At 39.4% G+C, this 20,474-nt stretch overlaps 1 protein-coding gene across 1 annotated transcript in view; it reads right to left on the reverse strand.

Moving 5' to 3' along the window:
• DSCAM (DS cell adhesion molecule) overlaps positions 1-20,474 on the reverse strand; it is a 476,303-nt gene that overhangs the window by 10,719 nt on the left and 445,110 nt on the right. Inside the window, exons 30-32 of the mRNA XM_087758597.1 lie at positions 17,912-18,061; positions 13,940-14,137; positions 10,217-10,519 (exon numbers count right to left, since the gene is read on the reverse strand). Of these exons, the coding sequence (XP_087614723.1) occupies positions 10,217-10,519; positions 13,940-14,137; positions 17,912-18,061 (651 nt within the window). The remainder of the gene's footprint in view (positions 1-10,216; positions 10,520-13,939; positions 14,138-17,911; positions 18,062-20,474) is intronic.

Consider the following 20,474-nt stretch of genomic DNA (forward strand, 5'->3'; position numbering starts at 1 on the left):
ATGCAACTTTTAATCTAAAAGAAAGCAAAAAAAGCCAAAAGTATTACAAACCTGAATAGTTTGGGATACTGTTTTTTTCCAAAGTCAATGTTAATTTTCAAACAAAAATAACAAATGAATTAGATAGCAACAGGAAAAGATAATTGTGCTGCTGTGCTGCGCACTACTATTAGAGTCCCTGAGGAACTGGTACCAGTTGTTTCTCTCCTCTAATAAAAAAAAAAAATCAGATAAATCTTCCTAACACCAGTATCACTGATTCATAGATGACAGTTGTAAAAATAATTTAAATTACTTTTATCATTAATGAATTTAATTTAGCTTTTGGACATCTTGTACACTACCTAAAATGGAATTTTCATGTTACAGTTGCACAGAAACTTTGTATTTGTAACCAAACAGCTGCCTTCTTTAAACTCATGATTCACACTAATATAGTTTTCCTTCCTGATCTCATAACATTTTTAGCTTCTGATCTGAACCTGTTTAGGTTCATTTTTATTGTACTGGCAAAGTTAAAAAACTTGCAGTCTGAACCTTCCTGTCTGTAAATCCACCAGAAAAATAATGCAAGCCAATGATTTCAAGTACGTAGTCATGTCAAATTAAATGCGGAATTAAATGATTTTCATCCCTGCTGAACATTCAGCTTTTCACAGCAGAAGGAGAAAAAGCTCCTGATACTCCACAGAAAGAAAACCTGAGGCAGGATAAAGACAATTTACTCTCATCACCGATGTGCCATATCTATGATAAGAAGCAAACGGCACAGTCTGTCTCTTTGTGACATGTTCCGAGTTTTCCAACAGAGCAATAGAAAGTAAAAAGACTGTGTTACAGGCACAATACAGTAACATTAGAGATGCTCACCTAGGGGAGTAATTTCAGAATCTGTCACTTACATGTAAGTAAATATACATACGAGTAAGTTAACATACATGTTAAGAGTATTTACTACAGTTAAAAACATAGGCAAGAAGTTATTTTCCCCACTTACAAGTGTTCTGCCTGTCTTGTTTTCCCACCTTCCTATTTTGATTTGTCTCCTTATATAGTTTTCTCAGATCTGGACCTTGGTCACCAGTTGTGGAGTCAGGATGATGATTTCTTCGTTCTATATACACACTATATGGTGTGTATATACACATATATATTTATATGTATACATTATATTGTATTTGAATATATGTATATATTATATTGTTATTTATATGTCTATATTATATTGTATTTGAAACCAGACAGTGCAAGTTTAGAACTAGAAAAGAAAACAATCCATGTGTTATCCTTTTCTTACTTTGCTGTGGGATTTCTGAACAAAAAAGGTCAAACATAGATTCCCACATATCTTCAAGAAATTCAGTTTTGGATCTGGAAACTGTGGCACTGTACAATTTTATTTTCAGTCAATGCAGAATAATATAATAGCCATGGGAAAAGGAGGCAAAAGGTGAGCTGAAGGCCCTAAGTCAAGAGTCCCAGCTATACTGAATCCCCAGTGGCCGAATTTGTATCGGATTCAGTTACTGCTGCAGTTTATAGAGCACTGTCAGCAACTTTTTCAACAGAAAGCAAATCTCTAAATAGACTCCATCACTATGTCACACTTGTCTGCATTAGTAGAAGAGGGAACTAGCTCCTTCACCCTTCAACTCATAGATCAGTGGAAAAGAGTTCACATCTTTTTATCTCAAGTTACAGGGCTGACATTGGAAATATACTGTGCTTTCTATTACTGCATGGTTCATATTTTCCTTATTGTGCTAAGCAGCTTATTTTTAGCTGTAGTGACTGAATACTGGAAAAGAACATTTGTGTCTTGACTTGTGTGTTTAAAACAACATTTATGCACTGCAGGTGATGTCCAGTCTCTATTTTAAGGGATTCTTGTAAACAATTATTTAATAAAGTATTTGCATTCTGTAGCTTAGGGCTTGTCTACAAGCTAAGACTTTGCTGTTCAAGTCTGCAGGATTAGTCAAAGCAGCAAGAAATTTGTAAATTGGGTCAAAAATGCTAATTAAGGCATCTTAAATACTGAAAGAACTTGATCATTCAGCAAAGCTGGAGAGCTTAGACCAGTGTTCACGTCTTTTCTAGTAAATATGCAGGAGGCTTAGGGCTAGACTCGGGCTGCTTGGCTTAGATGCCCAACTGAAAAACCCAGACCAAAGACATATCCATACTCGCTTACTGAGAGCTTGACCGAGAGCAGGCCTGTCCTGTCCTGTCCTCCGGCTGCTGTGGAAGGCGGTGGCTGCCGGCCACATCTCCTCCTCTGGGACAGAGAGGCCAAGCAGGAGGGCTGGCAGACAGAGGATGGAGCTCTGACTTCACGCGTCAACCAACAGCGCAAGGACAGCAAGAGGAGAATGCTTCCCGTGGAGCAGGGGCTTAGCAAACTGGTGCTCCTGTTTCGTGCAGGTGTAGGGACCAAGGAGAGCACTCAGTGTCCCTATCCTATGGAGAAATGGGGTGTTCTTGCCATCTTCAAGGCTGTGAAACCAGTCTCAGGGAAATCTTTTTTTTCAGAGTTTGCCTGCCTGCAACTGCCTTTTCTCCCCACCCACATGCAAGTTTCTCTCCAAACTGATTCCTTTCATCAGCTGAAAGTTTGTAGAGGAGGTTCTGAGATATAAAATCCTGGGATGCTTTAAATGAATTTCAATATCTCCTAGTCTGATATACCCAGTGAATGATGTCTCTTCTCTGGAAGTGTATCTGAGATGCTGTTAGTCCTTCAGGGTTTATATATTAATGTGATCTCCAAAGAGGCAAGGAAGCGGGATTTTCAAAATGAGCTTCCACTTGTTTTGTGATATCAGGTAGACAGGTTTCTGCCTGGTCCTAGTCAAGCTAATCCTTAAGGATAATGTAATATATTTGAAGAGGTTCTTTTTAGTGCTGATTAGCATCAGAGAAAAATATAATCTGGGGGTCTGAATTTTGCAGCATCCCTGTGAAAGGGAGGTTTCTGCAAAAAGCAAGAGACCCGACGAAAATTTTCCAGATATTTCCTATTCAAGCACTGGTCAGATATTATTTTTTCTAAGCATTAATCCATTGCCAGAGGATGCAAGTAAGTGGTCTGTCCACAAAAAAGACACAAATAGCACTTGGGAAGCACAGAAATATCAAAATATTTCCCAGTTAATAGCTGTTCTTTTCTCAAGCACAATAATTTAGGAATAAAGAGAGGAAAAAACCCAAGAGGGTTCTTGGCTGAGGCTATTACTGAGATTTAAAATTATAATAACAGGAATCTATTTTTAATAAACTGCTACTGCAATGTTTATTGCAGTTAAGAATAATTGTTATGATAACTCAATTTGTGGTTAATATTTTTAAAACAGAAAAGAGAAACATTATTATAAAACTTTTTCAACCTCTACAATTATCTTCCACTTTTTTACATTACAGAGTCTTTGATGGCGCAGTGGGAGATAGGAAGAAAGTATATTTCTTTCCAATTTCTGTCCCACCCAGTTTCTGAATGCAAGATTTGAATGACAGCTTTGGAGGACGAAGGACTGACTCATTTGTCAACCTCTCAGGTAAACTTTGGGTAGCAATTGTTGACATTTCTGAATATTAATTTGAAAAAGTTTTGATCTGGAAGGACCTACTATACTGTTGAGATAATTGCCCAGTATGCCTATTCCTTGAGGTCCTGATCTTGGTAATGAAACTTCTAGTTAGTGACAACTGTGGGGAGAAGAACAGTAATCATAATCCTAAAAATTCTGGGAGTTATGATGCTGAGAAAGATGCAGTGCTAACAATGTATTGACATCATTTTTATACCATAAAGAATATTTTAACAATGCACAGAGGTTAGGAATTGAAGATTCGCTTTTCTAAAGGATGTGATTTATCCCGCTTGTTTAAAATAGTGCTGTGCTATCTCTACTGCTTCAATTTTCTCTTTTCATGTGCCTCCTGGGACACATGACTATTCTGATGGCTTACAGAGAACTGTCACCATCTACAGTAGGTCAGCTTCAAGGCCTGGGCAGATTAGGTCTGCCAGCTCTGTGAAGTCCACAAAAGCCCATGTGCAGGTCTGCATTCATCTTTTCATTTTTGGAAGCTATGCAAAAGCTGTTGTTAAGCAGCAAGTTCAGTTTGCTTGGTGGTTTATAATGTGTTATTATAAAAGGAAAAATAATGATGTTATTGTTGATGCTGAAGCAAAATCTACAAATAATCTCATCTTTTTCCAAAAATCTGTCTATGGAGTTGTAAAGATCAGAACGTAAGGATGCATAAGACATGCTTTCAAAACATTGAATGTAGGAATTAATTAAAAAATCTTACTTCCCTGTAAGATATTCCTTCACTATTTTTTATTGAAGACTGTTTAGTAATACCTCTATGTACTTGCAAGTTTTGGCCTGGTGTCAAGACAATGACGCAGAAAACATCTAAAGCTGCTTGTACAGACAACTAGAAGTAGCCTTATGTCTAAGAAAGCTGACTGATATTCAAGGATCACCTCCTCCAAGCTTAATGAGCAGAAACTCAGGCAAAAATGCCAGGAGGCCTGAATGGATGAACAAGGAGATTCTGGCAAAACTCAAACAGGGAGTACACAGAAGGTGGAAGCAGGCACTGGTAACCTGGAGGGAACACAGAGACACTGTCCAAGCACACAGGAATGTGGTCAGGAAAGTCAAAGCCCAACTGGAGTTGAATCTGGCCAGAGATGTCAAAGACAACAAGAAAGGATCTATAACTATATAGGTAACAAAAGGAAGGCCAGGGAAAATGTGGCCCTGCTGCTGAATGGAACAGGGAACCTAGTGACACAGGACATGGAAAAGGCTGAGGTATTGAATGTCTTATTTGCTTCAGTCTTTACTAGCAAGACCACGTCCAAGAGATCAGTGGAAGAGTCTGAAGCAAGGAAGACGTACCCTTGGCGGACAAGGATCAGGTCAGGAAATGCTTAACCAAACTGGACATATGTAAATCCATGGGCCTTGATGGGATGCACCTACAAGTGCTGAGGGAACTGGCAGATGTCATTGTGAGGACACTCAATAATCTTTGATTGATCATGGTGGTTGGGAGAACTGCCTGAAGACTGGAAGAAAGCAAATGTCACTCCTGTCTTCAAGAAGGACAAGAAGGAGGATGCAGGAACCTCCAGGCCACTCAACTTCATCTCCATCCCTGGGAAGGTGATGGAGCAGCTAATCCTGGAAACCATTTCCAGGCACATGAAGAACAAGAAGGTGATCAGGAGTAGTCAGCATGGATTCTCCAATCATGCTTGACCAAACTGATAACCTTCTGTGATGAAATGACTGGCTTGGTATATGAGTGGAAGTCAGTGGATATTGTCTACCTTGACTTCAGTAAGGCTTTTGACATTGTCTCTCATGAGATCCTTATGGAGAAGCTGATGAATTATGGGCTGGAGGAGCAGACAGTGGGGTGGATTGAAAACTGGCTGAACAGCCGTGTCTAGGGGATAGTGATCAGTGGAATGAAGTCTAGTTGGAGGCTAGTAACTAGTGGTGTTCCCCAGGGGTCAATACTGGGTCCAATCCTGTTCAACATCTTCATTATTGATCTGGATGGTGGGGCAGAGTGTACCCTCAGCAAGTTTACTGATGATGCAAGACTGGGAGGAGTGGCTGATACACCAGAGGATTGTGCTGCCATCCAGAGGGACTTTGCCAGGTTGGAGAAGGGGCCAACACAAAACTTATGCAGATCAACAAGGGGAGTGCAAAGTCCTGCACCTGTGGAGGAACAACCCCATGCACCAGTACATGCTGTGGGCCAAGCAGCTTTGCAGAAAAGGCCCTGGGGGTCCTGGTGGACACCAAGGTGAACATGAAGCAGCAATGTGCCACTATGACAAGGAAGGCCAGCTGTAACCTGGGTTGCAATAGGAGTGTTGCCAACATGTCAAGGGAGGTGATGCTTCCCTCAGCATTGGTGAGGCCACACCTGGAGTGCTGTGTCCAGCTCTGAGTCACTAGTCCAAGAGAGATGTGGAGCTACCGGAGTCCAGCTAAAGGCCACTAAGATAAGGGACTGGAACATCTCTCCTATGAGGAAAGGCTGAGAGAGCTGGGACTGTTCAGCCTGCAGAAGAGAAGGCTTGGGGGGGATCTCATCAATGTATACAAATACCTGAAGGGAGGGTGCAAAGAGGACAGAGCCAGACTCTTCTCAGTGGTGCCCAGTGACAGGATCAGCGGAATGGGCACAAACTGAAACACAGGAGGCTCTGTCTGAACATCAGGAAACATTTATTTCCTGTGAGGGTGACTGAGCACTGGCACCCAGTGAAGCTGTGGAGTGTCCATCCTTGGAGATATTGAAAACCCAGAGGTCGTGGACAATCTACCATAGGTGGCCCTGCTTGAGTAGAGGGGTTTAGACCAGATGACCTCCAGAGGTCCCTTCCAACCTCAACCATTACATGATTCTGTGATGCAATAACTTCAGCTGAAATGTAGAGATGTGTACTACAGTGCAATACATTTGGCAGTCTGAATTATAAAAGAATAACCATGCCAAATATCTGGATCATTCTGAAGTCCTGGTGCATATGTCAGATTCAGTATGCCAAAATCACTTTGTTTCCTTATTTACTATTTACTGTGACTTCAGGTATGATTGCTCTATTTTTCTTTATAAAATTATCATTATTGTTTCATGGCAAAATCCTTGCATTTTTAGCTCCCATGTCTGAGCTGACTTCATGAAACTGATTCTTGTTTCTGTAAACTAAATGTCAGGAAAAAGGTGTAGAAATCCAGAAGTCAGAAGCAGTTCTACACTGACCTGAGTGTGTATCTGCAACACCAGCTGACTGGAAGGGAAAAGGTCTATTAGAAGGCTTACAGTGGGTGAGCATATGAGGCAATCAACTATTATGGATTATTAATTGCACAGTTAGAGTTGTACGTAACGTGGAGAAGTTCTGAAAACACAGTCCTAATTCATAGTTATAGTGCTAGAAATAATCAATTACTAAGCTTGCCTAGACATTTGATAAGCCATCCAAATATAATTCAAGTTGATGGGGTGATCAAATGTTTTGATTCAATTTCTGAATCAAAATGGTAGGGAAGCTGGGAATGTCACAGCAGGTTGATGTCAGCCCCCAGAATACAAGTCATTGAATCTTGATCGCCCCTTTTCCTCCTCCAAAGAAAAAGCATTCAGGTTCTCTACTCCTAATCATTAACTATCTCAGCTTGGAGGAACCTGAGGTCTCAAATGCTGTCTGTTGGATAAAGCAGATGGTTTGATCAGCAGGCTTGACTATACAGGTACAAAAGAATCCTATAAGATGCTCAAGAAAATCAAGGGAATAATCAGTGACATGAGTTGGGATGCCCTCAGAAACTCACAGGAAAGTCTTCTGAAGGCAAGCCTCAGGTGGTCTAACATTTTGCTTGCTCATACCAAACAGTTACGATAGCAACAAGTTAAGAAATAGGTGCTGTAATAGCTCAGTCAGTTACGGCTGACAAAGTCTTCACCAGTAAACTCCATTGTTACCTTTCTTGAGTAAAGTTGCAGCCTTGCTATTGGCTAGATTAGTTTCAAAATGTCCCATTTATCAAAATAACTTTTTGTTACAGTCTTTTTGAGACTGTCTTACAATTGTTGGGGACTATTTTGAAAAACAAATACTACTTATCGCAGACTCTTAAACCTTTATTGCAACCATAAAAGTTGCAATAGGTAGCATTACAGGCAGTTTGAAAAGTGAGATCAGAAATTAGGAAGGAGGAGGCATAAGTTATTGAAAGTGACATTGTACAAGAAAGAGATCAAGTTGGAGGAGAAGAAAAGCAAAGCACCATGAAAACAGGTAAAAGTTATCTTGAAAGAAAAGACTGACTTCAAGGAAAAATAAAGATGCGCTGAAGAAGCACAGTCAGTGTTTCATCTCAGGTGTTCTCATTTAAATAAATCTAAATAATCTAATAATCTAATCTAAAATAAATCTAAATAATCTAATAATCTAAATAATCTAAATACCTTAACTTTTTTATTTCTTCTCCCTGTTCCCAAATGTAGAATTACTTTGATTAACTGTATTTGAACTATTAATTACTTCCGCAGAATTTCTGAAGTGGTGGGTGAAAGAAGAAAGATGCCCAGTCAGTCTTTCCTCACTGATTTGAACACTAAAAATATTGGTCTGTCTGCTACTACTGAAAATTCTTTCTACCCATATATTTTGTTTAAAGCCCTTCATAAAGTAACCTTTAATAACATATCATTCAATAGTTATGGGCCAACATTCAAGCTGGTCCACTGGAACACTATTTTTTTCAAGGTATTGAAGCTAATTATTCATTTCATAATATATTTCATTTCCTTACTGCGAAGAAAAGCTAAAGTGAATGAAGAAAAGCAGGTAAAAATTCAAGCCATTTAAACTAACAGAACTAAAGATGGCTAAAAGTCTGTAATTCACTAGAGGGGCTCTGATGATGTTCCAACCCTGGAAGCTTTTAACTTAAGCACAGGGACCAAATTTTGGTGCTGTATGCCCTCAAGAAAATCATCTTTATATGGAATATATTAGAATATTTCCAAATACTAAATATGCATAAATAATGTATTTGGAACATGAAAGGGAGTATACTATTTGTTAAAGAAATGATAAAAAATGTTTGTTGACTGACTGGAAGGAGAGGGCTGCAATTTTGGCTTAGCTGTGAATGCAGATGCTTCCCTTTAGCAGAGCAAGGACAAATATTTATCTTACTTTTTTGAGTTAGAAATGAAAATTATTTCTATCTTTATCTAGTTCTACAGCTCCTGGGTTTGTGGTTCTACTCTGTGACTGCACAGAAATCAGTCATTCCTCTCACTATTTTGTTTCCTACTTAGTTTCCTTCTTATCTGTCTGTATGATACACTAATTTCCTGCCTTGTGTTTTATAACTTTCTGCTTTCTGCTTGGTCTTTTTCTTCCCATGTTCTTCTTTTAGCTTTCACTAACAAAATCCTTTATGCTTTCTTTTCAGTGTTGGGTCCTGCTTTTGAATGGCTTCCCTGGAACCACTGTCTATCTTCCATTCCTCTGTCCTCACAACAGCTGCTTTTCCATTTATGATGTATATTATGCAAAAGACTATAGTTTATACATTACTCTTTTTTTACATATATGAACACTACTGATTACTTTCTGTCTATATAAGTAGCCAAGTAGCCCCACCCACACTGGCAAATGTATACACAAAATAAAAATAAATAAAATAAAATAAAATACAATAAAATACAATACAATACAATAAAATAAAATAAAATAAAATAAAATAAAATAAAATAAAATAAAATAAAATAAAATAAAATAAAATAAAATAAATCTTGTTTTCAGAAAGCACACAAATATAATTATGCCTTTTTCCCATTTGAATCCGCCTCACATCATGTATTCTGTAGCAATGACTGACAAATCTTCTGAGAAGATTTTATAAAATGTTTAATCTCAGAGTACCACAAATAATCTACCTATGCTATTGTGCACTACGATATCACTAGAAACAGCATTCTTTGTGAATTGGAAATTTGATTGAACCCAATAGATGGATGTCCCTCAGGGGTTAAATTTGTCTGAAGGTAGAAGGCTCATATCCCTTGAGCTACCGCACTGTCTTCATTTTCTCAATTTTTTATTCTCCCCACTTTAGATAATCCTAGTTCGATATTAGGAGATGTCACAGAGAGAGTGTAACAGCTCAAGAACATCACCAAAGGGTTATTACATCTTTGACAAGCTACAAGGCAGAAGGGATAGTACGTCTTCTACAATCTGTCTTTATGAACTGTTCTGACAGCAAACCTTTGCTCTCAAGCACAAAGTATTGCTGTAAGACATGTTTTATTGGTGGGTGGTTTGAGTTGGAGATAGGCATATGTACCCCCCATATGGTCTTATTTATCCAGAAGGGTCTATTGCCTGATGGCTGCAGCTGTAGAGGAGTGGATTTGATGGCCTAGACAGTCCCTTTCTGTTCCTAATATTTCCAAGTTCCTAATTTTTCTATATGTGGAGGAATATACTCAAATGTTATATTAGCTGGGCAAAAAGCAATTATCTCTGTCAGTAGTTACAGGATATATTGTGCACTTTCTTTCTTCCTTGTGATATACGCTCTCCTGTTAACCAGCCTAGGCATGGGGTGAAATGCTCACCCCAAGGACCAAAATGTTACCTCTAGTGTCTCACCTGGTCGATGTGCCTTTGGAACTGCCATGTTCATCACTCGCCCTCCATCCTGAGGTTTGGGGGGGGATGCGGTAAACCTGCAAATCCCCGACTCTGACGGCGTGCTTGAGGTCAGACTGTCTGTGTAGTCATTAGTCCCTGCTGTGAGCTGCTCCGATGATGTGTCTGATATGAAGCATTCTGTAATGGTGAACTTGGCATGTCTCAGCTGCTCTTCCATTTTTGCATGCTCGTATGCTCTTGCTAGCTCTTCGTATGTTGAGGAGGCACTTTCTGTGGAGACCATGCTGCTTCTTGCTCGATCTAAATATCAGAAATATAAATAATCAGAGAAAGAAAACATCTGCACAATTCTTTTTGGAAGAAAAGCTATGATCATGATAGCATTTCTTAATAAAATGCAGAGCCCTTGAAATTATCAAGGTGATTTAAACGAGTCTGTTTCACTATAAACATCTGCACAATTTTTAGTTTAGTCAGTTACTTGATAATTACAGATAATCTAAAGTGAAGTCTTACTCTACTAGCGGCATTATGTGGCTTAGCATTAAATTTGTGGTTTAGAAGAAATAACCTTTAATACATGAAAAAGGTTACTTTTTTTTTTTTTTTTTACAAAAAATCATTTCCCTAAAAGTGAAATGCCTTAAAAAAGTTATAAACCCACAAAACAGATTTAGGAAAATGAGGAACAGCTTCTTTACATTATCTTTTTAATGCATCTCAGAAATATTTCTGTGAGGTTATGTCCAGGTGAGAAAGGATAGTTTTTCTGTACCTGTTTCAATCATATAACCTTTTTTTGAGAAAGCCCTGAGGACAAGGGTCAAATATAAAGGCAGTGCCTCTCAGACATTGTCTCTAGACACCAGGTAAAATACTAACTCATTCCATATGGAACAAAGGTCTTAAGAAAGCAATATTGTTTGCTAGCTACCAGCTTCCAGTCATTCAGGTGCTTTTTTCAATGCTGCTGAAGCTAATGGGTGCTTCATATTTGACACACAGGTTATTATGACCTAGAAGCTGTTCTTTTCTGCTGATGAGTTTCTGAGAATATCAATATTTCTTAAACAAGCACTATTATTGAAGATGTAAATGGCTACCAATACATTAAAAAGCATTCTGGAAATGCAGCGCTCATTTCTGCAGGGACAAATCACTGGTCTGTTGCATTGTAATTCTACTTCAGTGGGCTGGAAGAGCAGAGGACTTTCAAAAGTTCCTTGGGTAGAAGTCATGTTTCATCACAAGATCTGTACAATTTCAGGCATTGTTGGTGATGTTCAACAAACAGGCACAAAGTAATAGCTAATTCATAAAAATGGGACTCCTATAGCAGCCAGAGGCAACTGTGTTGTTATTGCAAATCTTTATCTTTTTTATTGTGTGATAGGATCCTTGCATCAGTTTTCATTGTGCACAAAGAACAACGCTCCTGCCATTTGTAAATAGGAACATGCATTATTTAAAATGACGAGTACTTCTACAACATACTGTAACTTGCTTAAGATTTTGAGCTGGCCAGAACTTATACAAGACTTTTTTTTTTCCCCCCACAGGAAACATCATTCTGGTTTTCACATTTGATTTGTAAATCAGACCAAAATAATGTCTTTCTAAACTTCTGATCAACTGGAAACTCCTGGAAGGCTGCAATTGCCCAGTGCCATAGAGCAGTGACTGTAAATATGATGGTCATGCAAAGGTCCCAGTTTGGTCCATGAAGTTCAGGACCTGCAGCTTCCTATATCCCATGCCCTGGGGAGACTATTCCAGGAAGAATCTGCTTGAACACCTACTTTAGATTTGATGAAAGTTCACCTAAGCTCAGAGTGAGCTTCATGAAACCTAGATTCATCATAAAATTTCTAATGGCCTCTAGTTAGAACATTAGAACTTAGTTATAGCTATAAACTTCTGCAATACATTTCTCCTAAGCTTAAAAGCTACTGCTCTGTAAACCTGGAATTGTTTTGATAAGTGCTAAATTCTGCCAAATATCAACTGCATCAACTAGATTCAGAAATCTGAACTCTATGTCGGAAGAGTGATCAAATATGCACATTAGTTCAATTGATTCTTGAACACAGAATTTGGCTACATCTATTACAATATTTATTTGGAAATTTTAAACTTCTGAAGTACTTAGATTAGACTGACTCTACTCTTTCCCCAGAAACCAAGTGTCATAACAGAGCTACATTTTGGCACAAGAAAACCTTTCTTGAGCATGATCTAAAGCTTGCTGTCCCTTACATAAATCACTGTGGTTCAAGGGTAGACACAGAGTAGGAAAGTATCCATGTTAAAATGTATATTATGAAGTCTGTTTACAAAATCGCATGTAGCTCGTCTATTAAACCACACAGCAAATTGAATTCTCTGCCCTTTGCCACGAGCATTGGAACATATACTTGGGTGACAGAATGTTGGAACACATGCAAGTGCATCTGAAATCTGGAATGTGTACAAAAAGTGTTTCTGAGATAACATTTGCTATTTATATTTGTATCTGTATAGCTATTAGAGTTAATCCTTAAAACCTTATGATAATTCTACCTGAAGAAATCAAGATGAAGTTTGTCAGCTGGCTAGAGGTATCTATTGAGTGCTGTTACCCTATGGAGATAAGGGCTCTGCAAGTTTAAGAGGATGAATTGTGAAAAGATGAAAACTCCAACCTATAAATTCCTGGATGTAAGGGATGTCAGATGCTTGTTCTTATAGAGAGAATAAAAACAGTCACACTGGTTTTCATGGTGAAAGGCGAGTCACACCTACTGCTTTGTAGCTCTAACATATAGCTTTTTCACGTGATGTTTTTCCCCTAAAATCAGGATGGAAGGTAGGCAATTCCTTCTGAGGAGGCCAGAGTAAGCCTGGATTCACTTCTGTCAGGCATACCTTTGAATAGTGTTTTACCCTTCTTCATATTTAACCTTTAATAGATTTGCTTTGTGACTATTCTGCTTAATCATTTACTCATGTATTTGCCTTTTCTTTGGTCACTTGTTCTGTGTAGGGCAGAGGAGAAAGCTTTTTTTTTTTTTCAGTTACAATTGCATTTATAATGTGCAGACATCAAGAAGAGATGAAGACTGTAGGCAGAATATGTATTCAGTGTCTCCCCACTTATCATCTAGAGGAATAAAACCTATGCTGTTTCTTGGGAAAATCAGAGCTAGCTGCTGCGGTATTCAGTGATATGAATGGATTTTGACTTGGACTCTAATTCCAGATTTTTTCCTCTCATTTTTGCTGCTTAGAATAAACCCTATTAACGTATTACATGAATGGGAAAAGGAAAATACTGATCTCAATGTAGCTCAGACATTAAAACCATTCCACCTATGACTCAGACATATTCTTGGTTGCTAATACTGCCCCTGCCTGGTCAATGCCATTTCAAGCAGCAAATTGTCCTACTTTTTCCTTCAGATACAGGAAGTACAGCGCTTCAGCTCCAGGGAAAATTACCACCATATCTTTCAAAGGACTCCAGTATGCATGTGTTGCATGAGAAACTACAGGCACAATATTTGTTATCATTAGCACTATATGCATTTGTGGCACCCCTTATAAATAGCCTACAGAAAAACACCCTAGCAAGGAAAAACTCATAACACCTAAGCACCAAATGAAGTACATCAAGGACCGTGAAAGTTACTGCAGCTCCTGCTGTCCCGTTTTCACAGTGCAGCCCTGCAGAGCACCCTGTACCTGTGTCCTGCGAGGGGCTGACGCTGTAGCTGTCGCTTTCCTTGTCCACAGATCCTGCTGGCCTGGGGGTGGGCAGCCTCCAGTCTGTGGTGAGGGTATGAGCTGATATGGTAGGGTGAGGTCTGTTGAGGGTCCACTGACTAGCGTAGCGGTTGCGAGCTGTGGGTCCGGTTTTGGCACTCCTCCTTGTGGTAGGATCTGTGATGGATAATAGAGAGTCTTTGCCACTAGGCTCTTGAATTGATAAGGAAACAAGTCCTGTCAGAAGTGGATGGCCAGTGAAATCATGTTGGTTAAAAAAACCCACAAAACATTCTTTGTGGTAAAAAAAAAAAAACAGAACAGTGAAAGTGCTGTTCATTACCAAACTGCTAACACTTTTTTTTGAAATACCCTCTTTCTAATGAAACCATACATTTTTAAAAGGATGGAACTGAAGAGCTGAGAGCCCCACCAAACTCCCACTGACACATTCATTATCCCTTTACTACAACATAAGCAGTTCTCCAGTACCAAAACCACTTCGAGGTATGACAGAGCACAAAGCAAGTAGATCTGCTTAGGGATTTCACACCACATCTCAAGTGAAGTCTATGGTAAATTATCAGCGTAGATGTGCCCTCAGAAACACCCTACACCAGGTACCTGCCCTCAGTGTGTAAAAACATGTGCTCAGAAATGTGGTGATATAATTTTCTATTCTGGACATTTTACTAATACTTTTACTGTACTATGTTATTAATCAGCTACAGATTGCCTATTTTTTTTAACAAGTAGCCAAGACATAAAATGTAACCTGTAAAAGTGCTGTCAGAGTTTCAGTAGGAACAGGTTGATAAAGATTTGACAATTTAAAAAAAAAATTACTAAATAAATGCAATTTCTTAAACTCTAAAAATCATCTGCTACTTGTTTAAGATCAGCAGTGTTTCATTTTTTATTATCCTGGAGATAATATGGTGACCAAGGGAGTAAAAGCAAACTATCTGCCAAAATTGACCACCTTAATTTTGTTAATAAATAGTTCTTCTGTAAAAGTGAGGCTTGTACTCCCTAAAAACGCAAGTGGAATAAAAAAATCATTATGTGGCAAACAGAAAGTGACTAAATCAGCACTGAATGATTTCTCTTCGAAGCTTCTGAAAGGATATTACTAACAATAAAGAGAAAGGGTATTAGAAATGAAAAATTCAAATCTATTCAAATGTTCTTTGACATTCAAATGGTGAAGTTGTCAGTCTTTGAGGTAAGAGACTTTAGCAGCAGCAATTTGAAGAAAAAAACAATACCCAGATTATGACTCTGAGCATTGCTTCTGCCTAAGCATTCCCAGTAAGAATTTGTATTCTGCTGCTTCAAAGAAACAAGGTATTTGTTTACAAATACCAGCTATGGTCTGATCCTTCTCCTATTTCACATCTTCCCCCTACAGCAGTGGAAAAATATGAATCTGGTGCCATTGATAATTGATCCTCCTGGTAGTGCAACACATAGCCACCTCACATGGGTAACAGCCAAAAAGGCACTTGGCAGGATGCGCCCAGCCTGTCTAAACCACTGCTTGTACCAGCTGTGGAAAGTTGGCACGTGGCTGTTGTGTAGCCAGAAGTGAGCCTCATGCCTGCGTCAAGGGAAGACGTGAAGGACAGAAGGAGAGTGCTGGTGGGAAAACTCTCAGCACGGTGCTGGGACTGCTTGGTCTGGAGAAGAGAAGGATCAGGGGGATCTCATCAATGTGTATAAATACCTGAAGGAAAGGTGCAAAGAGGACAGAGCCAGGCTCTTTTCAGTGGTGCCCAGTGACAGGACCAGAGGCAATGGCCACAGGGTGAAACACGGGAGCTTCCCCCTTAACATCAGGAAACACTTTACTGTGAGGGTGGCTGAGCACTGGCACAGGTTGCCCAGAGAGGTGGTGGAGTCTCCATCCTTAGAGATATTAAAAAGTTGTCTGGGTATGGCCCTGGGCAACAGGCTCTACCTGACCTTGCTTTAAGCAGAGGGGTTGGACTAGCCAGTGCCCAGAGGTTCCTTCCAACCTCAACTGTTCTCTGATCCCGTGACTCAGTAGGCTTTCGTCAGCAAAGTGAAGGAGGCAGGAGAGCCTGCTGCCAGCACGCAGGAGGTCAGTGCTCATCCTGCTAAGCATGTGCTGAGCAGTAGTTCTGCACCAGCTGTGCTGTGCCTGCATAAGGGTCTCTGCAGCACAGATGTAGCAAGCTCCAGAGCTGCCGGTGTGGTGGAAGACAGCGCACATCTGGTGCCCCAGTTGTTAAGCCAACTCTGCTGTCATATGATGAAACGTAACTGTAGAGAGCTGAGGTGAGCAAGGCCAAGGTTCACGGAGCATACCTCTTTTATAAATAAACACAAAAGAACTAGACAACAACTTAAAAAGTGCAATAAGGGAATATTTGCCAATCAGTGAGTGTGAGTGTGCTCAGGTGGGAGGATCCATAACCTCTGAGCCACCCAGCTGGGCACTGCACCCCTCTTCACACAGAAAGCAGTGGGTTTAAACAAAATCTCATAGCCTAGCCTCTATCAAAGTTATATTAGCATCTTAAATCCAGAGAACACAACCTAAAAGTCTCCGACCCAGCCCTGTGCACTGCCGCAATCAGATCTTTACTGCACAATAAAAGCCATGGTGGATTTCTATCTCCAAAGGTGGGCTGGACGCAGGTCATACTCTCATTCATGAGTTAAACCTCAGTTTCAGTGGACTGAAGCACATAACTGCACACAAAAAAGGGATTAGGAATGGAAGATGCTGGTGTTATAAAATGCTGTGGTGTGGTACAGGCAGGCAGTTTTGGGGTGGTGCCTCTTTCCTTATTAGAAAAGCCAGGGTTGGAAAACAATGGAGACTCAGACAATCTTGATCTGCCAACATGATAAAAATGATATGATATTTTTTTCTCTTGGTGAGCAGGCTAGCCAGCATGTACATGAACTAAAGGAGCAAGACAAGAGCAGTACCAGAAAAAAAAAAAGTCACGTCTTGACCCTTCTAATTCAAATGTCATGACTCTCCATAGATGAAAAAATGGTGATACTAATCTAGTCCTGAAGAAATAACTAGCCATAGCTTAACACTGTCAGAGATAGAAAAGCAGCAAGGTCAGGACTAGAACAGCTGTAATTTATAAAGACTGGGGTGGAAATGAAGATGAAATTAAGATTTTTCAAATAATCTGCATTTTAGGTGATGCACAACTGAGCTTTCAGCATTTATGTTCACCAAACTCACCAAGTAAACAAATTCTGAAATGATCAGGGGATAGAAATAATCCAAGAGATTTTAGAAACTGCACACTGTTAGTGAACTACACTTTGGTAATATTCCTAATTCATAAGTATTCCTTCAATCTAGTGATTTTCTTTTCCATTTACATAGATATGGAACACATTCATGAGAGAAATTAAGAAGAATGGATTGCAGCAGTATATTAATTTATGATAGTATTTTAATCACTATAAGAATAACTCAACATGAATATATCTGGGAAAAGTAATTTACCATAATAACTAAAACTGGAAATACAACTTTTTCAGAAAAGCAATAATGAGAAATGTATTTCTTGCCTGATGGAGAGGTAGGGAGGGAAGATGTATTTTAAAATACAATAAAGACTGATCACTGAGAAAAAAACATATTAGACACTAAAAGCCATTAAGCTAATTTACTCTATAAATTCTAGAAATTAATATCTAGCATGCATTTGGTTTAATGAAAGCCAGGTATGAATTACTTCAAATTACACCTACATTTCAGATGCATATGCAATTTTTACCATATTAAATCACTAAATGCAATTGTATAAGAAATGTTCTCTGCTGACCTAAATAGATTTCTCTCAACCTTCAGACTGAAGAAAAAAACCCCATGAAGATGCAAATGCAGGAGCACAGTATTCGTTTTCTTATAGCTTTCTCCTCTCCAGATAACAAATTCTTTTATATGCTTACTTGTTCCTGGCCGGGCATCAGAAACATCCACCAGTGGTCCTGTAGCTTGTGACACAGACTGGTAATGTACTGTGTGGGTGACAGTCAGTGACTTCTGCTTAGATGTCTCTCCAAAATCAGCATCGGTGAGCAGAACTGTTGATCTGTCATCTGTAAGTAAAAACAAAAAAATCAGATATTGAATAATGAATTTTGGGTTTGCCTTCGTAAGAGCTTTACAGCCAGTGCCCTGACTTATTTTCAGTTGGGTTCCACCACAGACAGTGGCAGCTCCCTCTTCTCTGCAGGGCTGAAGATGGCTCTGAAGTGTGTACCACAGCTTGGGAGCCTCTGGGTTTAAACCAGTTCATACAAACTAAAGAATAAGTGTAGTTTTCATGTCTGTCTTGATGATTTCACCTTAAAGATGTGCAACTAAGACAGACTATTAAGTATCCTTCCAAAAAGCTAATTTGTGTGTAATTATTTTTGGCCCTAATTTCTTTCTTTCTCATCTTTTGAACACTGCCCTCTTCCCTTTCAATTTCAGGGAGCTCAGCTGAGCTTTTCAACAACATATTCAATTTATTTCTTTTTATTAACTTAATTAGTAATGTCCTCAGTGAAATCACCCATGTCTTCCCACAAGGAGGTCGTTAGGTAATGTTGCTAACTAACCCTCTACCAGTCAGCTTTTTCTCCAGAGACAGAATATTGTAGACGCGATGGCTGTGATCCAAGACTGTTCTTAGGGAGCTGCTTATTTTTAAGCATGCAAGTACTGTAGTGAAGACAATGGAAATATACTTGCAGGGCAGCTAAGCATCCTTAAGTCCAGTGTTTTGCTGTTCTGGAAGCTAAGGGCTACGTCCTACCAGCTCTCTCTGCATCAAACCTCACTAGTGCAGGTTTGAAAAAGAAGTTTTGGGGAGCTTTATGCAAGTCGTGTAAGTTTCTTACAACATAGTCCAGCTGACTATGGGCTTTCCTTCAGCTGCAAAGAAAGGTGCGAGGTGAAACCCGACCTTAGGGTCCTTAGGAAGGACTGGGAAAAAAAGGTGAGCGCTGACCTTTAGTACTTTATGGTTCTGCTGCCTATTGCTTCCCTACGGGGTGGGATACACGCACCAAATTTCTACACAGACCTTGATCCCTGCAGAAAGCCAGTGCTATACAGCACTTACTATTTTTTTTTTTTTTTCAGTTGTGATCTCTGTATTGTATTTATTTTGCTCCAAAGAGGAATCTGGTCCACTTGATTGTGGAAGGTTTAACAGCAATAAATCTTTCACTGACTCTGTGCTTGTGGAACAATTATTTGCATGCTATCAGACTTTCTTTTGCATTCTTTACAGTCTTTTTATCCATTCCTAACAGTAATAAAAGCCACAAGAAGATCCTGCTATGCTATGCTATGTAGCTTTTAATGTATTTCTAAGAGGACTGGCAGCAGTGGGTCTTCCATGCATTTACTAGTCAGCAGAAGTTGATCCGCTTCTCCTAAGCGTTCCTATTTTTTGGTATTTTAACTTGACAAGACACCATTAAGGCAAACAGTTCTGCACAATAACATAACTAGCATTTTTTATCCAAAGAAGGCCATAAATAGAATGAGCATTATGAAATCAAATTACTCTGTCTCTGGCGAAAGATGAGCTCTTATTCAGGTTGGGAATAAAGTCTCTTGGCAGTAAACTATGTCAAAGACTGCCAAAGTGACTGCTTATTCTGAGTGCTTTATGGAGAGCTGGCTATTACTAAGGCACTGATTGCATTGCTACAGTTAAGGCACTAATGGTATTTCTACTATAACCCCCTATTGCTCAGCAACTGTAACTCAAAAGTAAAAACTGTCTTTAGGATGAAACCTGGCACAAAAGACTACATCACAGAGGCAAACTTTGGGAAGCTCAAATCAGGGTTAAAAAAAGCCTGTCTTTCAAGTGAAGCATAGGTCTCCTTTTCAAATCTGCAGCACAAACTGTGAAACGTCCCCTGAGGCCACCCCCCCATGCCAGACTAACAGCAAGCATGACAGGGTGCGTGGCTAAAGCATCTTGTCCCTGCCCAGTGCGGGCATGCACAGCAGATGCTGCTCCCAGCTTGTGGAGCTTTCCTCTCCGGTCACAGCATCCCTGGGATGCTGTTACATTCTCAGCCATCACAGGCTTCTTCTACACAGATTTTAATCCAAAAAAGTTAGAAGTCTAACAAGATCAGTTATTCTGGAGGGTCTTGCCGCAGTGCGTACCCATACAGTCACAAGATCAGGTTGCATTTTTATTCTGTTGAGTTTTCAGACATCTTGTGTTTAAATTATTTGGAAAAAAAACACACCACCAAACAATTCTGTTTTTCATGACAGTTCAGCTATGTGCCAGCCACATGAGAAATCTTGGTTTTTGTTGTGTGAAACAGTTTAGACCTGAATTTTGCATAGATACACAAAATCTGAAAACTGATCAAAATGTTGAAATATCATTTGCTATGAACAGGTGGATACAATACGCAACGTGTAAGTTTTAGAAGTTGGCTGTTGCAAATCTTTAAATACTGATATTGTAGTTTCAGAATTTCATTTTCC

This window comes from Nipponia nippon, unplaced genomic scaffold, assembly GCF_047370975.1.
Source record: "Nipponia nippon isolate SJK-2023a ecotype South Korea unplaced genomic scaffold, ASM4737097v1 scaffold_2, whole genome shotgun sequence".
In the NCBI taxonomy this organism is placed as follows: domain Eukaryota; kingdom Metazoa; phylum Chordata; class Aves; order Pelecaniformes; family Threskiornithidae; genus Nipponia; species Nipponia nippon.